We start from the raw sequence: 21217 nt of genomic DNA, 5'->3' as shown, positions 1-21217 counted from the left end.
AGGCTCGTAAATGAGGCCCAGCACATCAGTCCACCCACCGGTTCCCATCCCGCAGAACATGCACGTCCTCGCTCCGCAAACCTCTCTTTCTCCTCTCGCTTGTGACTACGCCCCTCTTCTTCTCCTTGGCCGCGACCTCCTCCTCAGCAGCATGACTCGCACTGCCAGGGGCTGCTGTCTCGTCCACATATCTCATTCCATCTCTCAGCTCGTGCACAAGGACTGGCGCTGTTGGGGAGGCAGTTCTGCGGCGGGTGCTGCGTGTTGTGCGCTTGCTAGACTCCTGGACTTGAATTTGCTCTTGGTCACGAAATGATCCAGGGTCAGAGCTCTGTTGCTGTGGAGGTGCTCGTGCTTGTGTGGCTTTTTGCGGCGATCGCTGTCTTGCCCGTCTGGTCGTGGGACCCTTCGAGGAAGACGCCGTGGCAGGGAATGTCTCGATCATTGGAGAGGCCTGACTTGTTCCTGCGATCGAAGAGGCAGTCTCAGCAATACTCGCCATGCTAGGATTCGGCGAGTGGGTGCTTCGTGTTGCACGACGGGTCCGAGTTTGGACTGGCGATGGTGGTGCTGGTGGTGGAGACGCTGCTGATGCTGAGGGCGATGTTTCAGAGATGGCAATCGACGGTGTTCTCTTTTTGCGCTGAGTCCGTGGCGAGGGCGGAGCGGTTGTAGTCACAGTGCTGGCCGTTGTTGGTGTCTTCGTTCGAGCTCTTCGAGATGGTTGTTGGCGTAGCGGACGTGGAGCCTCCGGTACTGCTTGTGCCATTTTTACCGGCGTTGCATCGGTGTCGTTGTCGTTTTCAAGAGCATCATTTTCGACATTGTCGTTGAGGCGGCGCGATCGACGCGGCGAGGAAGACTCTACTTCTTCGATCGTAGGCAGAACTTCAATACTGTCTTCTTCCGCCTCGAGGGCAGCTGCGTCAGACGACTCCTCTTCGGCCTGCTCAGCGCTTCCCTCTTCCACGGTCTCTGCGTGCTGCAGCCCAGGTATCGCCGAGTCTTTTAGTTGCCACCAACCCATCAACTGCCTGATTCTCGCGGCCTCCTCCTCGCCGTACTCCACCTGTGGCCCGCTCATCTTGACCTTATCTGAGCTGTGCATAGTAGCACCGCTGAACACCGCCCACGCGCTTTCTTCTGTGCTCAGCAGTGCCCATTGATGTTTTGCTGTCTGCACCTTGAAGTTTCGGAGAATCACCGCATCGCCAGCGGACGCACGTGGGAGAGCGACTCTGTAAGGCCGGAAGATCTGGACAGAAATGCTGTGGCCATCTTTGGCAGGCAAGCTAGGATCTGCGAGGCGCAAAGTAGTGTGCCAGTCGCGAGGTCCGCGGGTCGACTGGGCGGGCTTGGAGGAAGGCTCCGCGCAGATAGCAATGATGTCGACTTCTTGGTAGAAATAACGTTGGAGCGAGTGAAGAGACGGGTAGTAGCTGAGGGGTGTCTGTAGACCAAACATCTGTTTTGCTGCAGGCACTTCTTGTGGAATGGGCACCATCTCTGCATCATTGTCCGCGGACAGACCATGCTGAGCAGAGCCTCGTTTCTGCTCAGCAACGATCGTTTTCGAGGCGGAGAAGAACGGGCTCTCGATGGACACAGAGCCTTGAGACTTGCGAGTGAGTCTTTGTGACGCACGTCTATTTGTGACGGGAGTTGGTGCAAGACGGTTCAACTGCGAGTTGCTCGGCGTTTTTGCGAGTGGTGTTTCGGGCGGCGGTTGCTCGAAACTTTCCGCAATCACTCGATTTCGATTGCCTTGAGAATTGTCAGGAATCTCGTGAGGCTTCGCTTCTGTGGCTATGTCGCTTTGTTCATTCCGCTGCGTGGCGGCAGGGGTAGGAAGGTAATTCTCCTCGTCAACTGCGTTTCCGTTCGAGATGTGCGTGACTTTACGAGGTTCAGGTATGGCAATTGCATCGCTCTCGGCGTTCAACGTACTAACATGCTCACTCGTTACCGGAGCATGCTTGTTGGCATCGTGATTTCCGTCTTCCACTACGACCTGCGAACGTTCTGCGTGGGTGACTTGAGCAGTGTCCGTGTAATCCAAGGCGCCGTCTGTATGCACCTGACGCGAGGTAGGGCGCGAGTTGTGCTCGAGCTCCGGCCGCGCATCAAGCTCTGTCTCCGCCAGCTGAGGTCGTCCTTCGGCGACGATCGCAGCCTGATCATCGTTGGTAGACGGCGCTACTTGATCTGGCAGAGTTGAGATAGCGCTTATTTCGCCCATACTCGGGATCGCAGTCGGCGGATGGCTTTCGACGGCAGGCGACATTTGTAGGAACTCTTCCAGAAAAGAGAGTGCGTCGGTTGTCTTTGCGACAGTGTCTGCTTCGATGGCTGACATCCCTGTAGCGGCATAAGGCTCTTCGTTGTGCAAAAGAAGCGGATCCAGCAGCGTTGGTGCAGATTGCTGAATAGGCTCTGGCTCTGCCTGTTCCGAGGACTCTGCTTCGCCACCTGTGTCCAGCGGCAGTTCGGCCACGGATTTGACCCTATCAGTCTCTCCTGGGACGTTCTGCTCAACCTGCGACGATCGAGCATTCGTGGCGAGGTCCGTACTTGTGACATTGTCTACTTGCAGCTGCGCGGATTCGACTGGCCGCTGACTGTCCTTGTCCAGTTCTGACATGTCGCCAAACATGAAAGGAAAGTAGCCGGTCTCGACACCAGCTTGTTTGACCAATGGCGATACGAGTGGAAGACCAGGAGAGGCTAGAGGAACCAGACGAGGAGTAGTTGCGCGGGTGTCGACGATTTCGTGCACCATTGGGATGTCCAACTGCATCCTCGATCGGGCAGGCGTTATTGGAGGTGCCATGGCTCCAATTGCTGGCTGTCCTGCTAGATCTGGCGATGTGTCTATGCTTCTCTGAAAGTCTACCGAAGGTTTTGCGGTGACGTCCCCATCTGATGGAATGTAAGCATATGGTTTGGTGTCTGATGTGTCTATGACTGGTTGATCTACACCATGCAGATCTGTGCGCTCGGTGCTGGCCTCGTCTTCTGCCGTTGTGGCATACTCAATGGTTTCTGGGCCTGACGAAGTTAGAATCGAGGTTGGCCTGAAGCCATCTCCAGGAGATGCTGGGACCACGTTTTTAGTGTCGTTCCCATCCTCCAAGGCCGGTAGGGTAGGTCGTAAAGCTTCGGTCTCGATCAAAGGTGACTTTCCAAGATCTGCAGGACCAGCAATACTTGACGAGACGTTTCCATCAGAATGGTCGACCCTAGAAGTATTATCTGCAGGTATGTGACTTGGCTGCAAATCCTCTGCAAAGGCTGTGTCTTCTCCAGAGTCTGATGGCCTGCGAGGCTGTGCTACAAGCCCATTCCCAATTCTGTCACCATCAAGCGGCGAGCTAGGGTAGTCATCGTCCTGGTCGTCAATTACAAGCGTCCAAGCGCCACTTGGTCGGGCAAACTTCGTACGCTTTCGTGATCTCCCAGACTCTTGCTCAATATCCGACGCGAACGGATCGTCTGAGTCGAAATGCGCAGCCCCTATGCCGCTCGACCTCGGAGGTGCAGGGGACTTGAACGAGAACGCCAATGCGTCGACTTTGGTAGAAGCATCGTTGAGGCTCGATTCGAAGGAGATCTCTCCCACAGTGTGGCCGTTAGTTGAACCATTTGTACCATTTGTAGAAACTTGAGCAGATGACTTGTGTTGCACGACAGTGTTGTTCTCGCCGGGGCCACGGATGACCTATGAAGCTGTATCAGCACAAGCACTATATCTACCGTGTCGACTGACCTCTAGCACAATTGTGTCGCGGTATTCAAGATCCCACCCATATCTTCTGCCGGGCGTTGCATCCTTGTCATGCGCCTCAGCCGGCACAGCACCCCGTAGAGACAGTCTGATTCTATCGCCGATTCCAACCCTTGTGTTTTGGACCGCTCGTGCTGCGCCATTGTGAAGAATTACCTTGAGCTGGCGGCCAGACTTCAACGGCCGTGTGTCTGTCTCGGAAAGTAGGAAGGCATATTGCCGAGTCGAACTGGAATATGGCCAGACGAGCGCAATCTGCGCTTCGACGTATGCAGAGTCGTCGACGACGCTGTAAGAGAGACCCCCGATGCGCACTCGGTGACTGTTCTCAAGATCTGGGTGCGGCGGACCGCCGTCTTCTACTCGGGCCATTATTGAGTGGAGGAGGCGGGAAGACTCGTCTTGAATCGGCCATCTTCTGATCGCAGGTCGCGAGTCACGTCAGCGCCTGGCGAGAAAGATATGGCATTCCACTTCAAGCGGTCTGTGTGGTACACAATGTGCACATGTTTACATCCATGCAATAGGCTTCGTATTGATTGCAGTACTCGTACTACGGCGGCCGATAGTGGGCTGCCAGGGCGTTGCCTCGTGTCAATTTCAACATCACTCTCTCCCACATTCGCCCCTTCCGTCGTACTGCCCATCCAGTTCATTCTCAGTTAGATCATTCTGCGTCGTGCATCGCCATTGCCTTTGGGGGACTCATCTCTGCGATGCAGGGTCAGCGCACGAACATCAAGATTCATTCATGAGGAACTCACCGGCGGTCGATTGGTATCCGAGCCACCATGTGATGACTTTCGATTCGAATCCTGCTAGAGTTAGTCTCACAGGCGCGTCTTGTCTGCTTTGCTATGACCACAGTGTCTGAACACTGTGCTCAGTGGCGTAGCATTTTGTTTGCTATAACATTGCCACAAAACACAATCTCGGAAGAAGATGATTTGCTGCAAGTCCCCCAGATGCGACAAATCCCCCAGAGGAAATACCAAGAGATGAATCTCTTGCCTGAGCCATCTTCATCTATGACAGAACGTCTGACCGTCACTGAGTGGTACCTTAACACCCCAAACTCGGGTCAAACCGAAGAGCTGCCACAGACGAAGACATTTGATCCAATGAACGTGACGGAACGTCCGACCATCCTCGATGCGAGCACCTAGGTCTTCGGTTGAAACATTCAAACAGAACTCAGTATGCGAGAGAGCCTTGGGTAGCAAGCTGCCACAAGGACAAACTCAAAACAATGCTCTGATTGTCAGAGACATTGTTGTCGAGGAAGACATTCGGCGTCAGGATCCGACTGGTACCCTTCGTACCCGCCAAGACATCAGTGTCGACAGTCTGCCACACTGCAATTGATATGCTGCTAGCAGATCTGAATCGAGACAGCGCTTGTTTATACAGTACCCGCGACCTTTACCTCCGTTCGTAAACCCGGTGCTAACGACTCTAGAGACTGCTACTGCAGCTTAGAGATCGATGGCGCGGTGGGATATGCGACACTGATATCGCATAGCCACAGAAGGCAAGTATCTTGAACGGGTTGCACACGGGGGGCCTGATCTTCCAAGAACACAATCGGCGAACACGAACTTTTGGGCGCGTTGGGGTGCCGGCCGCTTGTGTGGTCGTCCACGAGCTCGGTGAGGAACTTGAGGAACGAAGAATCCCGATCGACCAAAGAATGATGGCGCAGCGTAGGCCATGATCTCTCCGCCTTCATCCGAAGTACAGAACTGGTAAGTCCTTAGAGAGTTGGCTGGGCTGCGCCGTTCTGTGGACGATCGAGATGTGGAAAGGATGAAAAGAAGTTGCGAGGCTGGCGCGCAAGATATGTTTCGCTCTCAGAGACTTGCTCGGATTTCACGTGAGTCACGCTTCGGCATTTCACCGGCGACAGCTGTTCGTGCCCGATGCCAAATGTCACCTGAGAAGGTCGGCTCTCGCGCGATGGCGACTTGGCTGCCTAGGCGACTTCATCATGTCACTCCCTGCCTCTGCTTCGCTCATCACGTGTTTCTAGGTGCCTGGATCAAGTGGGTAAGGCTGCTACCTTGTGTATATCCTCTTCGATGTATCACAATCACAGTCGCATTTCTCTTCCTCGTTTCGCCAAGCACGCGCGACGATCATGAATTCGCTCGCAGACAGTCCCAACGCGGTGCTGACATCACAGTCCATAATCGAGCTTCAAGTCGGCACACCAGATGGGCCAGGCCAATTCTCCGGCTATCATTTCCACGAGAAGTTCCGCGCACACGATTGGACGCAGATCAGCATCTATCCTAACAAGAGACTGACGGATGGCGTGTACTTCCGAATTCCATACGGTGATAAAGAGCTCGAGGAGCAAATTTTGATGTAAGACCTCTGCCTGGGTGACCTATGCGTCTTTGTTAAATCGGAATAGGTACAGATGGCTTGACAATCCGCGCCCAGTCATGATCGATATCGGCCCGTGCCTTCTCAGATTCTACGAACTCCGCAACTCTTCATCGATGGTAATCAGAAATCTGGTCGAGGTCTGGACGCGGGATGTTCGCGACGAGACACCCTCCGATCGCAAAGCCCTCCAAGGCAAGCTGAACATTTTGCACACGCATCTGTCCGAGTACAATTGTGCGGACGAAATCTTCCATCTTTACTCTCACTTTTCCGCCTCCCGTCACTTCGACTCTCGTACGGAGGTTCAGGCTGAGGACGGTGGCTACAACATTGACTTGCAGCTCTTCTGTCTCGACTTGGCTGAGATGTTGGACGACAACACTCTCGCGCTCGCCGCTATGCACGAGATCACACATGCTTGGATCGACCTCCCAGGCCTAGATGATCCCATCCGCAACTGGGCGCAAATGACCTACTCCACTCTCGCAAAGCTGTTCAGGGCTCTTCCGTTTTCAAGCGACTTCCTCTATCTCTTCCGCAAAAACATCTATGCCCGATATGAGCGTGATCCTGGGTTGCCGGAGAACGCAGGGCTTCACAATGTTGTCTCAACGAGCGAGGAGCACTTATTCCAGAAAGGCTGGGAGCTTGTGGAGGCCCTCTCGATACAGAAGAAGATTGCGACTGAGAATCCAACAGACTTGCCTCCGGCAGGCTACACGAATACGATGGGCTTCATAGTCACCGTTCGTCCTCGACATCAGTGGCCTCTGGATGATGGTGGGGTTGTGCTGTTGTCGTCAGAAGATTCGTGGGAGCCTGTCTCCGTCGAACTCGGTCGAAACAAGGTACGTGTAGTGCGGAAATGTAGCAGCAGTGCAATGAAGGTAGCCGCGACCAAGCAACTAGACGCATGGCGATCCCAGATCACGGATTCCGACGTAAGCGACGAGCATGACGATGAAGATGACGAAGAACCAGACACAGACAAGGAGGGAACAGCAGATCGGGATCTGCGACCAAGCATTTAGACGCATGGCGTTCTCAGTCAACGGTCAATGACATGAATGCAAGAACATGATTCCGCTTTATTTTCTTGCCCAACCTGTCGTCACGCCGACTTCTTCTAACTACTTCGCTCGTCATCAACTCGGCACGACCAGCCCCTGCTCGGGCGCCACTCCACTCACAAAATATTCCTCAATGACCCGCGTCGTCTTCCCGCCTAAGTAGAAACTCGTATGCCCATCTCCTTCCCTAAGCACCAACGTCGCATTCCCGATCGCGCTTCGAGCCTGCTCCGCCCACAGCCACGGCACGTTCGGATCCCACTCACTCGTCGCCAGCAACATTTCCTTGTCCCCCTTCCCTGTATTGTTGACAGACATGTCCGTCTGCGGGTACGTTGGGGGGATCGGAAACCCGATGCAGCGGACCTGCTGCCGCCATTTCTCGGAGATGCCTTTTGTCAGAGGCGCGACGTACTCTCCCAGTCTCAGCCGGTACTGGATGTCGGCAAAGGAGTTGATGCCGGTGTAGTCGTCCAAACAGGGAATGACGGTGCCAGCGAACAAGGAGGAGATGTTACTGGTTGCCAAGTTTGCGGCAGCGAAGGCCTGCGCCATAGCGGTGCCGTTGCCTTGAGCGGCGAGAGCGAGCGCGCCTGCTAGTGCCGGCCAGCCAAGCGTGACGGGCGCGTTGGGATCTTTGAAAGTAAGGAGGGTTTGGGCCGTGCTGATGAGTTCGGCGGCGGTGATGTTGGCAAAGCAGCCGCCAGTGATGGAGGGGTCTGTGTTGACACAGCCGGGAACAGGTAGTGGGGAGCGAGTGGCATTGGCGACTGTGGCGTTGAAGATGGAGATGACGTCCTTGCCTTTGAGCGGGCAGAATGTGCTGTTCGTCGAACTGCACCAGCTGGCAAATCGATGGAGGGAAGCCTCGTACGTCTGCGCTTCATCGAAGAATTGTGCTGTGGCCGAAATATTGTGGTCGACTACGGCGTCCATGGCGATCGTGCGGAATGAGGATGGATGAAGACGAGCGTAGGTTTGGGCGATCACTGTACCGTAGGAGATGCCGAGGAAATTTAGCGGTCCATCGTCGAGAGCGATGCGGAGTGCTTCGAGGTCTTTCGCAACAGACAGGGTGTCGACGTTGTAAAGGAGATCGCCGGTCAAGTTGTGGCAGTTCTGCCAAATGGCTTTGTTGGCGGTCACTAAGTCGTTGTATTGCGAGGTGGAGTTAGGATAGTAGTTGATGCGGGTGTTGAAGACCTCTGGATCGCAGATGACGGGTGTGCTGAATGGACCGACGCCACGAGGGTCGAAGCCGACCAGGTCAAAGACGTCACTTATATTCGTCGAGAACAACGGGAAGCCGAGTGCTTGGCCCGCGAGGACGGTTGATGCTGGCTCTCCAGGACCACCTGGATTGAATATCAAGCTGCCGATTCTTTTCGATGTGTCACCGGCCTCGACACGCGTGAGGCCGATCGTGATGTTCGTGGATGAGGTGTCAGACCAGTTCAAGGGAACCGAGAGCGTGGCGCACTGTAGCTTAGGACTGGCTAGAGGAATGATTGCGTTCGAACAATTTCCCCATTGTATTGCTGCGGATGCTAGTGAGCAAATTGTCGAGAGCACAAGCAATGTTGACTGCATGGTGGGTAGCTTGAAAGGCCTCTACCTTCCAGACCCATTCATGCGCCAGTGGCTTTCGACTGTGCGTTCGATGTGTCAGTAAGGCTGTAGTCGAGATAGGTGGTGTCAATATAAGTTCTTCGTATGCCGCCAGGCAGGTCCTGCGTACTGAATCTCTACTGTCGCGCCTGACGCCCTAGATGCACGGTCAGATGTTGAGGAATCCGGTGTTGTTGACCGCAGCCACTTCTCAGGCCTCACGATGTGGCAAGGGTCGGGAAGTGTTCATCACCTCCGGCCAAGACTCGGTGTCTTATAGCTCATTGCAGCAGTGCAGCTTGCTTCCTTAAGGCATCGGAAAGCTGTCCCACAAACCTGTCAATCTTCACGTCATCGGGCTAGTCGATTCTCAATGTGGTCAATTCCACGACCACGGGCCATGTTCTTCGCTGTCAAAGCATCTAATTTTGTGCCAGAGCTGAACGTGCTCATTGGATGAAGATCGTGAAGGAAGCTGAAATCGCATGGTAAACAAGGTTTCGGGCCACCAAAAGCACCAACGATCCTTCGCGTGCCGCCATCTACGTAACGCCAATGATGCCCGTAGGCACCAGTATTGATGTTTTCGCTATCCTCGGTGATTCGTGATAGCTCGTATGGACTTATATCGATGGTTATGGCGAGCCGTGCCGAAGATGCCGCATGTTGTTCACACCGATTGTTGGGCAGCCAGATCGGTGTTGGGGGTGCCTCATTGCCTTGTTGCGGCCATCGCTTGGACGTGGCGGGCTTTGGCCTTGCATGAGGAACTCCACACGAAAAGACCGATGCTGACGTTCAACAGGCGAGACACGCAACAGCCTGACAAAGGAACAGTAACGAGAAGCTGAGACCTTGCTTTGTTGATCGGTAGACACTCATCAAGCGACGACGAATGAGCCGCACGGGGACCTGTCAACCGGTCTCGTCTGAGGCCATGTTATCCGGCGCCTGCAGGTAGGTCGGTCAACCAGTCATCCGGTCATGGCTATTCTGGAGCCCGTCACCCGGTGTCTCTTCGCCATCGAGGCACCTTAGGTTCGAGTCCTCGATCTCGAGCATTCTCACAACACACCCTCATTACCACGACCCAGTCGCATCTACTTAATCGGTCTATACGTCTTGGAAGTTGCAGGGCGGGCCTCGTAGAAGTCTGCCATAACAGCATCAGCATCGTCCACCATCATTGCACGGAGTAATTTTCCCATCCAGGGAGGGCGCTGTACTGTCCAAATTGTGTCGTGTACATAGCGGAAGCAAGGCTTATTTCACGACCCAGTCATTCTGCTTTGATGCTCATGTCATTTTACTCCGACCGCCAACTGACCACTTGCCCAGACTCAGGTCATTTTGTTCTCAGGATCAAGCGATTCCAATCGACCTCAAGGGCGCGTCACTTCTGCCTCTAATAATACAGCTCTTACTGCTGTACAGCACTCACAGCCTCCCGTACAAGCGGTGCTCCCTGCTTCCTCGTTTTCTCACGGTTGGTCATCCACCATACCTTGTACCTCATCTGCCCGCATTGCTTGTCAAAAGCCGCCTTGAAGTCCTCCCTACACCGATCGTCCCAATCCTCCAGCTTCAATTCCCCTGCCTTCTCCTCAAATACCTCTATCACCTTCGCCGCCCTATCCGAGAATGTCACCATCACGACTTCCTTGCCCTTCCCGCCCTTGGGTCCGGGCGTCAGCATGACGAAGACCTCAAAGCCCACCCCATCGCTCGTTTGCTCGTCCTGCATTTGCTTAGCGAACCTCTGAATCTCGCCAGCTAATTCCGCCGCCCCTCCCTTGAAGTGCTCGACAAGCCACGACACGGGTCTCACGAGACTGGAAATTCCAATCTCGATTGCTCCTTCCGTCCATGATTTGTAGTCGCGCTCAAACATTTCTTGCGCAGTCAGCAAGTCTAGAGAAGCAGCTTTGGCCGCAAAGACCGGCTCGTAGAAGTCATCTCGATTCCAGGAGGACTTTATGCCCATCATTGCTGTTCCGCTCATTTCATTTTGGAGAACTGCCACTATCGCGCGGTCGAGATCGGAACATTTCTCGCCACCTGCTTTGAGATTCTTTGTGTCAACTAGGATAGGGGCTAGAGCAAGGTGGCAGACTTCTGCTACAGCAGCAGACTGTGGCGAGTCGAGCACTTTCGGCCACGTGCCAGACTGGCGGAGATGGGATACCACGAGGGTTGTGCAGCTGCCGATCCCTGTGGTGACTATCCGAGGAGATGATCCCTCTGGGATGACGTGCTCGTCGACGTGGTGATCGATACATCCAATGAGATCGAGATTTGCGAGGATAGACGAGGAGGGGATCTTGGGGATAGATATAGCCGGAGCATTGTGGTCGACCAAGACCAGAGGGATTTTCGGACCCAGGGAGGACTCTGACAGGTCTGGACGGAACACGTGTCTCAAGTCCGAACGGGTATCGTCTGAGTCCAAGACATCTCGGATAGTGATGACCTCCTTCAGACAAGCCTTGTCGTCGTCCTGGTTTGCCTTCCTCTGTCGCGTAGTAGCCAAGTGCAATGCAACGCCGAATTCCGGCCTCAGCTCCAGAGGTCGCCCGACACTGTTTTAGGCATGTTCAACAGTGGGACGAAGATAGCTCCTCGTGCTCGTTGGTTGTTGACATGATTCTGGAAATAACTGTAGGTGATGGCGGATATAAAACTGTCCAGATCGGCCGATGGGTTGCCCAGCACGAGAACGATACGCGCCGTCTCTGGCGTGATCGGACTGAAGACGACATTTCTAATTGCCCGGAGATATTCGAGGAGTGGCGGATAGCGCTGGAAGGGCAGTCCAGGGTTCATGCTGATTACTCTGCCGAACTCTCACAGCGCCCTCCCTGGCCAGGAAGCACAAAACAAATCTTGCTACCAACCGATGTTAGACCCTCAGCATCTTCCCTGAGGCCTGCTCTTCCTTATCTGCCGGTGCAGTCGGAAAGGTCAGTGCTGTAAGTAATGTCGCTTGTGGATCGAAGACCGTGTCAATACGATGGAGTTGTTGCAAGACGTCTATCTGAGTGTCAGATACTAAAGTTCTCCGATGGCGCCGGATGACAGGTGTCCACACAAGACCGGATGACTGGAATGTTAAGCAAGCTTATCTGTCGCCGGATGACTAGTCGTTCTATGTGAGACCGGTTGAGTATCATTCTGTCGTAGAACCCACAGCAAATATTTGCTATATTCAAACATCAAGAGCTTACTGAAGCGTCAACACCTTCCAACGGCCAATCATGCTCAGCTCAAGCAGACTGCACGAAGGTTATGAGCGCCTCCTACCCATCGCAGTCGAAACTGCCCGGTGCCAAATATCTCGCCGCCGCAACAAATATATCTGCGACTAGACGACCGAGATCAAGCATCCCTTCAGTCCCGCTTCACCTCATGGATTTCATCCACATGCTCAGCATCACCAGCCCCAACACTGTTCGAGCGTCCCTTCCGCCCGGCCTCACTAATCTCGGTGATTCCAACGACTTGATTAGCCTTGTCCTGGAATTCTTGCACTGCATCAGCGCCGTCGAACGTCTTGCTGATTTCTTCGAGAGTTGCGCCGCGGGTCTCGATGAAATAAAAGTAGACCACCACGAATTGAATGAGCAACCAGCCCTCGAAGAAGAAATAAAACCTCCACGACCCTGCAGCGATGCCGAGTGGGATGGTGTACTGAGATAGGAACAGACAGATGTTCGTGCTGAGCCCCTGCAAGAACAGTCCATTTGCCCGGATTTTGAAGCTAAGGATTTCGAGTGGGTAGGCCACGTTGAGCGAGATCCTGATCAGTCAGCCCTGGATCATAGCTCTATAGCAAAATTGTAACGTACCATGCGAAGTTGTAGAAGAAGTTATGCTGTTATTTGTTAGTCTGAACACGTATCAGGAAGCATAAGAACAGGGAGACCGATGTATCACCCCGTCCAGGTTCACAGGTATACGTACGAAGAAGATCATGGCAATGACACCTTTGCCATAACCAAGCTGATCTGGATGTCGGATTTGCTCGGCTGTTAAAGCAATCCAGATCGCGAATGTGCAACACATTCCACTGGATGCAATGAGAAATAGCGGGCGTCGACCAACTCGATCAACCATTAAAGCCCAGAACCAGGCCTCGATCATGTTGACCATGAGAATGAATCCGTTGAGCTTGTTCTGATACTTCGGGTCTTCGATCCCGAGCTTCACCAAGATATCATGTAGATAGTAGGCAGTCAAACTGGTGCCTGAGAACTGTGAAAAGACGCCACAGGCGAGGCAGATGAAGGCTCGGTATCTGTTGCCCTTCGTGTTGACCAGCTCCAACCAACGTCCTTTCTGCTCGCCTTTCGAGATCGTGGCCTGCATCTCGGCATACTCGAGTCTGACTAATGGATCATTGTCGTCACCGTTGGCATGATACTTCGCAAGAATCTTCAACGCTCGCTCGTCCTTGCCACGGGACATCAACCAGCGAGGTGACTCTGGTAGCAGTAGGACCAGTAGTAGTTGTACGAAGGATGGGCCAGATTGAAGGAGACTGGGAAGTTTCCATGCCCAGTTGGAATCTGATAGGGGTTTGAGTCAGCAACCTGGGCTTTTGGAGGTCCTCTGCATGCTCGTTTCCCTCGACAACGACTCCTGAATCGTGACCTTGCAGTTTCAGAATTGAACTCACCAATGTATAGTGTTCCGAATGTGATCCAGCCACCTAGGAAGGCTTCGGGGAAGTTAGCAGCTGATTCCATAGCAAAGGTGTGAGTCGTACCTCCAAAGTAGTACTGCGTGTTATACAGCGCAGAGACCTTGCCGCGCTCGCACGGGTGAGCAAGCTCTGTGATGAGCAATGGAGAGGCGAGACCAGAGAAACCTGAGCCAAGACCAATGAGGAATCTCGCTGCCGTGAACATGCCTACGTTGACGGCAAAGCATTGCACAAGACCAGCGATCACAACAACCAAACAGCCAAAGAAGATAGTCCACTTTCGGCCGCCGTAGTCTGCCGCGTATGGCGCAGTGAAAAGGCTCACGATACCGCCTACGCTCTGGATCGCGTTCAGCAGACCTTGTGTCGATCCATGTGGATGATTGAAGTAGTCCTCGTAATACGTGATTGATTGTAGACCTGCGGTGTCAGCCTACTGTCGCAAATCGAACTTGGGAAGACGCTTACCATTCATCAATGCTATGTACCGTAAGAAGTGATCAGCTTTGCCCATGACTGTGCTGAGATTGAGAGAAAGGAGGGCATCGGGATCTGGTAAGTCCAATGATAACGGGAGCACTCACAGCCATCATACCCGTTGGTCGCCGACGACAGGAGTGGCACTAGGAGGAGAGCATACAGCTTCCGTCGTCCTGGATCCTTATACCATGGCGTGACGTTGGCCATCAACTTCGACATGTCCTCTTTCGTGGTCGCCATCTTGATGTAGTGAAGAGCTCGACGAGATGGTGGTTTCAGTCGAGGCAATGTGCTGCGAGCTCGGCGCTATATACACGCCGCTTTGGGGACAAAGCTGCAGTGCTCTGACCTTGCAGCGTTCGAGAACCTCTGTCCGGTTAAATTCATATATCCAGACGCTGCCTCGTGGGCATTGCGGATATTTCCCACCGCGGATACTTACATAGCATATCACATATCGCGTCGTTGGGACCAGTAAGAAAGGATTGCCATGCCGTAAAGTTCGGTCGCTTGACTGGAGACATGGAGCTGAGGCTTGTTTCCTGCATCAGAGACTGCACATAGTTCTCCGGATAAATTGGCAGTGGCTTGGTAAGGGCGATCGAACATGGGGTAGAACGAGGAGAAATCTGGGGAGTCTCCATCGCACCTTCTGCCGGCCACTTACCGGGTCAGGAAGGTGGTAGCAGGGCCGCGTGGACTGAAGTCAGTAACTTATAGCTGTGGTGCCGATGACGACGAGTGACTTGCTGCAAAGCATTTGATGGCGTCTGTGCGAGCGATGATGCTAGGCAGCGTGTGTTCTAGGTCGATATGGCCGACGCATGGAAAGGACGTGCTCTAGGGTCGCGATCGGGATCGTGCGTCGACGACCATACACCGCGCAATCTCTTACCGTCTCGGTCCAAGCTGTCGCATCTTTCAGCCGCTTTGGACCTGCCCATGTGATCGCTGTTCAGCTCTGTGATGGTGCTGATAAGAGTCATTGTAAGTAAGAAAGCAGAAGAAATATTAGGATAAATGCGAAGCTTCTGACAAGCGGCCTCAGCCACGGCAGTTTCGAAGCTTGTCTCATACCCCAGGATTTCCACCCCTCAAGTCCGGCAAATTGGTGTACAACGCGCTAAAGACCTGGACGTGATATGGTTGAGTCTACCAACAAGGAATCCACCTACTAAAGCCAGCATTCCCATCTCGATGTCACCGGCTGATTGTTCAATTTCACAGGGTGGTCGATTCTCTTGTCCACAACGGGAAGCCCACTTTCCGATCTCGTACTTCTGTCAGACCATGCAAGCGACGTCGTTAGTGCTCGATATCGAAATGGTGAGCTGAGTCGTCGTTGGAGCACATTTACCCGCTCCGGCCCAGCGGATGATGTGCCTCAGAGACTGTTTACTGCACAGAGACGAGCCACCTGTTGAAGATGGTAGGAAAGCAACCCAAGCATGCTGCCGCTGGAGATCGGAGAGAAGGGCTTGCCCCGGAAGACTCCTCTCCGATCTCGCCGATCGTGATGATCTCCCGCTCTGGCGTGGAATAGCTGCATTCGAGAATTCTTCGCCTTTGCTTCCCGAAGATGTGACACAATTGGCGTCTTCACATCGGCGAGCATACCGCGCACCATGATGATAAAGAGCCATGGAAATGTCAGGTAGGTCAGTGAAAGAGACAGCAACGAGGAAGCAGACAGGTCATTGCTACAGTAACATTCGTGCCATTCAATCAACCTCATCATCTACTCGAACTGCGTCAATTGACATTGGTCCATTGTCACTTGAGACGTCTTCACTGGTTGGCGACCATCCCGGAGAGTAGTTCAACACACAACACAACGGCATCGACCACTGAACATTCACACAATACACAAGAACGACGATACGCCAGAAAGCCACAATGGACTCACGACTCGAGATGCCGCTTGACAAAAAATCTCACGTCCACAACTTCGAAGTCACGATCACATCTTCAAAATACTTGCAAAGACAACAACAGCAACAGCATCTGTCAAAACAAGCGTCGAGAAGGACTTCGCCAGCTCGCTTGCGATCTACCTTGTCGTCATCGTCGGAGCGAAGCAGTTCTGACGAAACGGCATCGGCCCAGAAGGCCGCATTCACGAGGGTCATATAGTACTGGGTCAGGCAGACAGCAAATTGAGGATGTAGAGGACATTCTTATGATTGAATGACCGACCGTTTGAGATCTTGCCTAGGCCCTCGTCATCTACATCAACTTCAATCTGCTTATCGACGCGTCAACGTAGCTGGCTGTTCCTCTATGGATGCTTCTCCCGCGAAGCATTCGAGGTCTCTGGGCTGCTCATGTGCCAAATCTTCACTCTTGAGACGACAATCCACTGATCAAGCCTCGTACCTAGACTACTCCCATCGACAACGTGATCTGATCATCTCGTATCTAGAAATGGTTCTGCCGCTGCAGCGAGTGTCCGGAATGTGCCTTTATATTTAGCATGCGATTGTGACTAATCTCACATAGCAGTTCACAGGAGTCCGATCTCCTCAAGTACACCTCGCGCCTATATGCATCCCGCCTGCGATAGCACAACGGCCGGTGAACTCCGTGCCCAAGCGGACAACTGCGCCAAGGCGAGCACCTATAGATACTGGTGACAGAGATCGGCCTCGATACAGAGTCGCTTATCGGTGGTCTGAGGACCCGTCCGACCAACAGTGGGGACGAAGGTCTCCAGCATACAAAATTCTGATCTAGAGAAGTCGATACGAAGATCTCATAGTCATGCATTTGCGTGCTTCAGTATCACTGGGAAAAGCCCGAGAAACACGCCCACGAGCGACCACCATAGCTCATCTGCTGGGACTTCAGAGCCCTAGACCAACAGTGACGATCAGCACACCACTGACGGGCGGCGCAGCACAGGTTTGAGCAGGACCTTTCGTCTCAACAGATTAGCAAATTTCCTCCACCCTCTGAGGACAACCCGTTCACTCGCGTCCAGTCGTCCCAGGCGAGCTATCACAGACCACAATCCACCATGGACGACACAACCCCAATAATCGACACCGACGTCTCATAGTCGGCGCCGGTCCCGTCGGCCTCACCCTAGCTACCAACTCCGCCGCTTCTCACTCCCCTCCACCCCATCACCCCTTTCACCACCCTCTTACTCCTCAATCAATGTCCACCTCATCGAAGCACACCCCAAGTCCCTCCAGGACACCTTCGGCCGCGCCGTGACCTTCTGGCCGCGATCCATGGAGTTGTTGTCTGCGATGGGCCTAGGCCATGAGATCGAACAGCAGTGCTATGCTGTGAGGAGCAGCGCGGCATTCGATCGGGAGGGCAGGGAACGGACAAAGGATGGCGCGTGGGGGTTTATTGAGGGGATTAGTGATACGAGGTATACATTTGCGAGTGTCCTGCGGCAGAAGTATGTGGAGGAGATCTTGAGGAGGAAAGGCGAGGAGGTGGGTGTTGAGGTCAATGCGCCGTGTGCATTTGAGGGATTGGTTGTGGATGATTGGGTGGAGGCTGGAGAGGTCGGAAGGGTCGTTGCGACGATCAGGGACGGGAGAGGCGGAGGAGACAGGATGTACAAGGTCAGATGTCGGTACATAATCGGGTGTGATGGAAGTAGGACGAAGGTGCGAGGGGCAGCCGGGATCGATAGTGAAGGGAGCAGGACGGAGGACAAATGGGTAAGAGTTGATGGAGTGCTGGAGAGCACGACGATGCCGAAGCCACGTAGCTACGGCGCCATCGAGTCTCCCTTGTACGGCAACGTTCTCTGGATACCGCTTGACCACGGCGCTACCCGACTCGGCTACAAGTTCGATCCGTCCCGACAAGCCTATACGCCAACAGCGGCCTCACCGAGCGGGAGATCTTCATCAAAGAGTCCGAACTCTGCGTGCAGCCCTTCAAGCTGAAATGGGCTCAAGTCGACTGGGGGTCCGTGTACAGTGTCGGTCAGAGGGTGGCAAAGACCTTTTTCGCACACGATGCTGTCTTTCTCGCGGGCGACAGGTAAGTTACCATAAGTATTGCAACCAACACCTTGGCGATATGATCCTGGCCAGGGGACCACCCTTTTGTCCCTGTTGATGTGCCTCTTACTAATACTTATCTGCAGCTGCCACACGCATTCGAGTGGCGCAGGACAGGGTATGAACGCTGGCGTAAATGATGCGGCAAACCTGGCCTGGAAGTTAGCATTAGTTTTGACTGGCAGGGCGAAGCGTAGGCTGCTAGACACTTATAATGCCGAGCGGCAGGTGCTGGCGGAGAAGCTGATTAGGTATGACGAGGGAATCAGTGAATTGGTCAGTGGGCGGATACCGAAAGGAAAGCAATGGGAAAAGTGGCAGGGTGAAGAGGATCCCAACGTTGTGCTGGGAAGAGTTCTGATGGAAGCGAAGGGCTTCAATACTGGTCTGACACTGGGCTATCAGAAGAACCCGGCTGTTTGGGAGGACGAGAAGGACACAAGTGGTGAGGAAGTCCTGATACCTGCACCAGCAAGGCCAGGCCTTCGAGCTCCGGACGTCCGAGTGCTGCTGCCAGCGTTGTGGGAGAGCGCCTGGCTTCTGAAGCTGATGCCCAATCAAGCACATTTTCATATACTGACATTTGTGGGCCGTGGCTTGACAGCAAAAGACATGCTGCGTTCGTTCAAGGAGGAGGTCGAGGCGGCGATCAGACCCACGCACAAAGCTGGCGTCGATGGAGTGAACGGCCACATTAATGGAGCCTCGCACGGCAACAGCCTCGCGCCTTCAAACAACAACCTACCGGTGCAGTTTCTAACGATACTGCCGGAAAGAGTCGATAACGGATGGCATGAGCTCGGGTTCGATCCACTGGGAAAGGTGTATTATGATCAGGCTGGTGCAGCTGGCGAGCGCTATGAGATCGATGTCGAACATGGTACAACTTTTATCATTCGACCAGACATGTGGATTGGAGCCCGCTTCGATTTGCTCGAACAAGATGCTGGCAAACTCATAAGTCAGTACCTCAGAGGGCTGCTCGTATGTTAAAAAGCTGGCTTGCCGCAAGGCTCCTCTCTCATCTGCCTGTACGAACCGAACAAGACTCTTGCCTGATTGGCCAGATTTCCTCTGCTCACGACTTCTCTCCGACATTTCCATCCTTTCCTCTTCCACCATACAGAGCCTCCGTCTTGGCACTCATTCCCTTCCCCAGTCCATGCTTCGTGTCCAGCGTCTTCTCGATCCGTTCGAGACTATCCTCTATAATGCCGATGTGTCCGCGAAGAGTTCCCTCAAGCGTGTCCATGCGCGACTCAGCTTCCTCCCAATTGCGCTCTAATTTCTCATTGGCATTGTATAACGTGTAGGCCGAGAGGCCTAAATTTGCGGTCGAGAGGCCAAGGAGGGCGCGAATGATGTTTTGAGACGGCATATGGACGGTATGAGCATGCAAGAGGAGGGCTGTATACTGTGGCAACAGCTTATCGCGAGTGGTAAGAACGACCTCGTTGCACGGAATGCTTGGATGAGGCTTCAATGAAAGAATACCGGATGGACGTAGGGTTCTGCTGATCTGGCCACCAGCAGCAAGATGACTCTATATCGAGTGAGATTTGTATTTCCAAGCTGATGAATCGAAGTGACAGCTGCTAATGAACGGAGCTGCGATTCGAGGCACAACTAGTAGCTGGCTGGCAAGTTGCTTGATTATGACATCTTCGATCGTTTAAGCTTTTCGGGGTGCTGTTTTGCCTTATTCTGCCGTTTCTGGCGTCTGATCTATGCCAGTGCTTTTGTGTTCTTGTTCGCTAGCAGGTACTGAGTCTGCTCATGTGACTTCAGCTTGAAGGTCGCCGGGGTCTAATATCGCCAAATTTCTATTCGACGCTGGACTTGAATGCTGCGCATCTCTTCGTGAGCTCAGCCTTCAACGCCAGTACCTTTCTGAAATGCCTCCCTTGCCAATGCAGTATTGAGTACAGCACAATTAAACTCCGCTTCGCCCGGAGGCATGACAACCATGATGTAAGTATTTTCGGTGAAACGTGCCAGAAAGGAATTAAAGCTTGGCGTCTGCACCTTAGCCATGATGAAGTTGGTTGCGGCAGCTGTTGTATGCGTGTTCTTCGCGACGGTGTGTTTGAAGGACTTCATGATATTTGAGATGCGTTCGTGCCGGTCTGGATTTGGGTTGTCGTCCTCGCCACCAGCAGATGGGAGGTTCGATGTCGATGTGACCATCAGGAAAGTCGATCTCTCGAAAAGAATGATCTCTTCAGCCGAAATTCTCGCTGCGAAATTGAGTAAGAACTTCTCGATGGCTGCCAAATTGGGGACCATCTTATGGACAATGCCCGCCCAGGCCTTATACAGCGTCTGGTCCCAGATGCTGGATGCGAAGGTCTCCAGCTTCATGCCTTCCGAGCGCGCAATGATCAAGCGACATCTCTCGTCATATATCCGCTCTCTGTGCTCATGCTGAACCAGATCCATCTTGTGGACCAAACAAAATATGTGTGCTGTTGGCGAAAATTCTTTGAGCGCCGCGACCACGGCCGAATATGTCTCCAGATCTCTTTCCACTTCCCGCGATTCGATATCGAAGACGTAGATCAGCACAGAGGCGTCGCTGAACACGGATTCTCGCTGCGAATTCAAGTATGACTCTGTAAATGCATCCTGGCCGCCGCAGTCCCATAGATTGAGGGTGAGATTGCCCATAAACTTCGCGTGCGAGTGCTCTACATCGATGGTGGCGCCTAACCGGCGGACATCTCTGGCGACATAGTTTGAGAATATGATGCTGCGCATAGACGACTTTCCAGAGCCAGACTTGCCCATCAGCAGCACTTTTCGTTTGCGCGACTGGGAGGAGGCAGAGCCTTGCTTCGTCGGCGCTCGCACTGACATCTTGTCAGACTGCGCGAGCTAGCAGAACGCAAGGCGAAAGAGCCGACGCTATGCAGAGGGTGCAGCACCTCTGACAGACGCTGAGCGCAGCTTGCGCCTATCAAGCAGCTTTATGTTGGTGGAAGATTGGTCGGCTTCCTCTTCATTGTGGCGTGTCGGGCGAGTAATGAGGACTTCGGTGGGCAGATGCGATACAGTAGGTACGCCACTGGCTACGACGGACGCGCTTGCCGATGGCTGTTCGTGGCTGCTTGTTCAGTACTTATCTCGAAGTGCAACTCACCAAGTCGTTTGCGGG

The 21217-nt window shown here is 53.5% G+C and overlaps 8 protein-coding genes across 8 annotated transcripts; 2 read left to right on the top strand and 6 right to left on the bottom strand.

The window, feature by feature from the left end:
- Positions 1-25: 25 nt before the first annotated feature.
- On the bottom strand, positions 26-4156 carry AB675_5698 (uncharacterized protein; the record flags this gene model as incomplete). The annotated part of the gene is made up of 2 exons (XM_018145932.1): positions 26-3718; positions 3767-4156. 2 exons carry the CDS (start codon positions 4154-4156, stop codon positions 26-28), a joined length of 4083 nt encoding a protein of 1360 aa, XP_018001787.1.
- A 1765-nt stretch (positions 4157-5921) lies between these two features.
- AB675_5697 (uncharacterized protein) lies at positions 5922-7206 on the top strand (the record flags this gene model as incomplete). The annotated part of the gene is made up of 2 exons (XM_018145931.1): positions 5922-6151; positions 6201-7206. 2 exons carry the CDS (start codon positions 5922-5924, stop codon positions 7204-7206), a joined length of 1236 nt encoding a protein of 411 aa, XP_018001990.1.
- Positions 7207-7320: 114 nt separating this feature from the next.
- On the bottom strand, positions 7321-8835 carry AB675_5696 (putative hydrolase YuaR; the record flags this gene model as incomplete). Its single annotated transcript, XM_018145930.1, has 1 exon — positions 7321-8835. One exon carries the CDS (start codon positions 8833-8835, stop codon positions 7321-7323), a length of 1515 nt encoding a protein of 504 aa, XP_018001860.1.
- Positions 8836-10273: 1438 nt separating this feature from the next.
- Positions 10274-11676, bottom strand: AB675_5695 (Exopolyphosphatase; the record flags this gene model as incomplete). The annotated part of the gene is made up of 2 exons (XM_018145929.1): positions 10274-11365; positions 11434-11676. The coding sequence occupies 2 exons, from the start codon at positions 11674-11676 to the stop codon at positions 10274-10276; spliced, it is 1335 nt and encodes a 444-aa protein (XP_018001780.1).
- A 564-nt stretch (positions 11677-12240) lies between these two features.
- On the bottom strand, positions 12241-14275 carry AB675_5694 (Lactose permease; the record flags this gene model as incomplete). The annotated part of the gene is made up of 6 exons (XM_018145928.1): positions 12241-12649; positions 12699-12724; positions 12814-13418; positions 13529-13975; positions 14024-14076; positions 14151-14275. The coding sequence occupies 6 exons, from the start codon at positions 14273-14275 to the stop codon at positions 12241-12243; spliced, it is 1665 nt and encodes a 554-aa protein (XP_018001759.1).
- A 2776-nt stretch (positions 14276-17051) lies between these two features.
- AB675_5693 (Phenol 2-monooxygenase) lies at positions 17052-19056 on the top strand (the record flags this gene model as incomplete). The annotated part of the gene is made up of 4 exons (XM_018145927.1): positions 17052-17092; positions 17124-17855; positions 17882-18043; positions 18150-19056. 4 exons carry the CDS (start codon positions 17052-17054, stop codon positions 19054-19056), a joined length of 1842 nt encoding a protein of 613 aa, XP_018001802.1.
- Positions 19057-19141: 85 nt separating this feature from the next.
- AB675_5692 (uncharacterized protein) lies at positions 19142-19441 on the bottom strand (the record flags this gene model as incomplete). Its single annotated transcript, XM_018145926.1, has 1 exon — positions 19142-19441. The coding sequence occupies one exon, from the start codon at positions 19439-19441 to the stop codon at positions 19142-19144; it is 300 nt and encodes a 99-aa protein (XP_018001813.1).
- Positions 19442-19929: 488 nt separating this feature from the next.
- On the bottom strand, positions 19930-20919 carry AB675_5691 (Ras-related GTP-binding protein A; the record flags this gene model as incomplete). The annotated part of the gene is made up of 1 exon (XM_018145925.1): positions 19930-20919. The coding sequence occupies one exon, from the start codon at positions 20917-20919 to the stop codon at positions 19930-19932; it is 990 nt and encodes a 329-aa protein (XP_018002116.1).
- Positions 20920-21217: the final 298 nt, after the last annotated feature.

This window comes from Cyphellophora attinorum (genome assembly GCF_001299255.1).
Source record: "Cyphellophora attinorum strain CBS 131958 chromosome Unknown Contig8, whole genome shotgun sequence".
Taxonomy (NCBI): domain Eukaryota; kingdom Fungi; phylum Ascomycota; class Eurotiomycetes; order Chaetothyriales; family Cyphellophoraceae; genus Cyphellophora; species Cyphellophora attinorum.
Note: the sequence above shows the minus strand (reverse complement) of the source record. Positions and strands in the feature narration are given on the sequence as shown.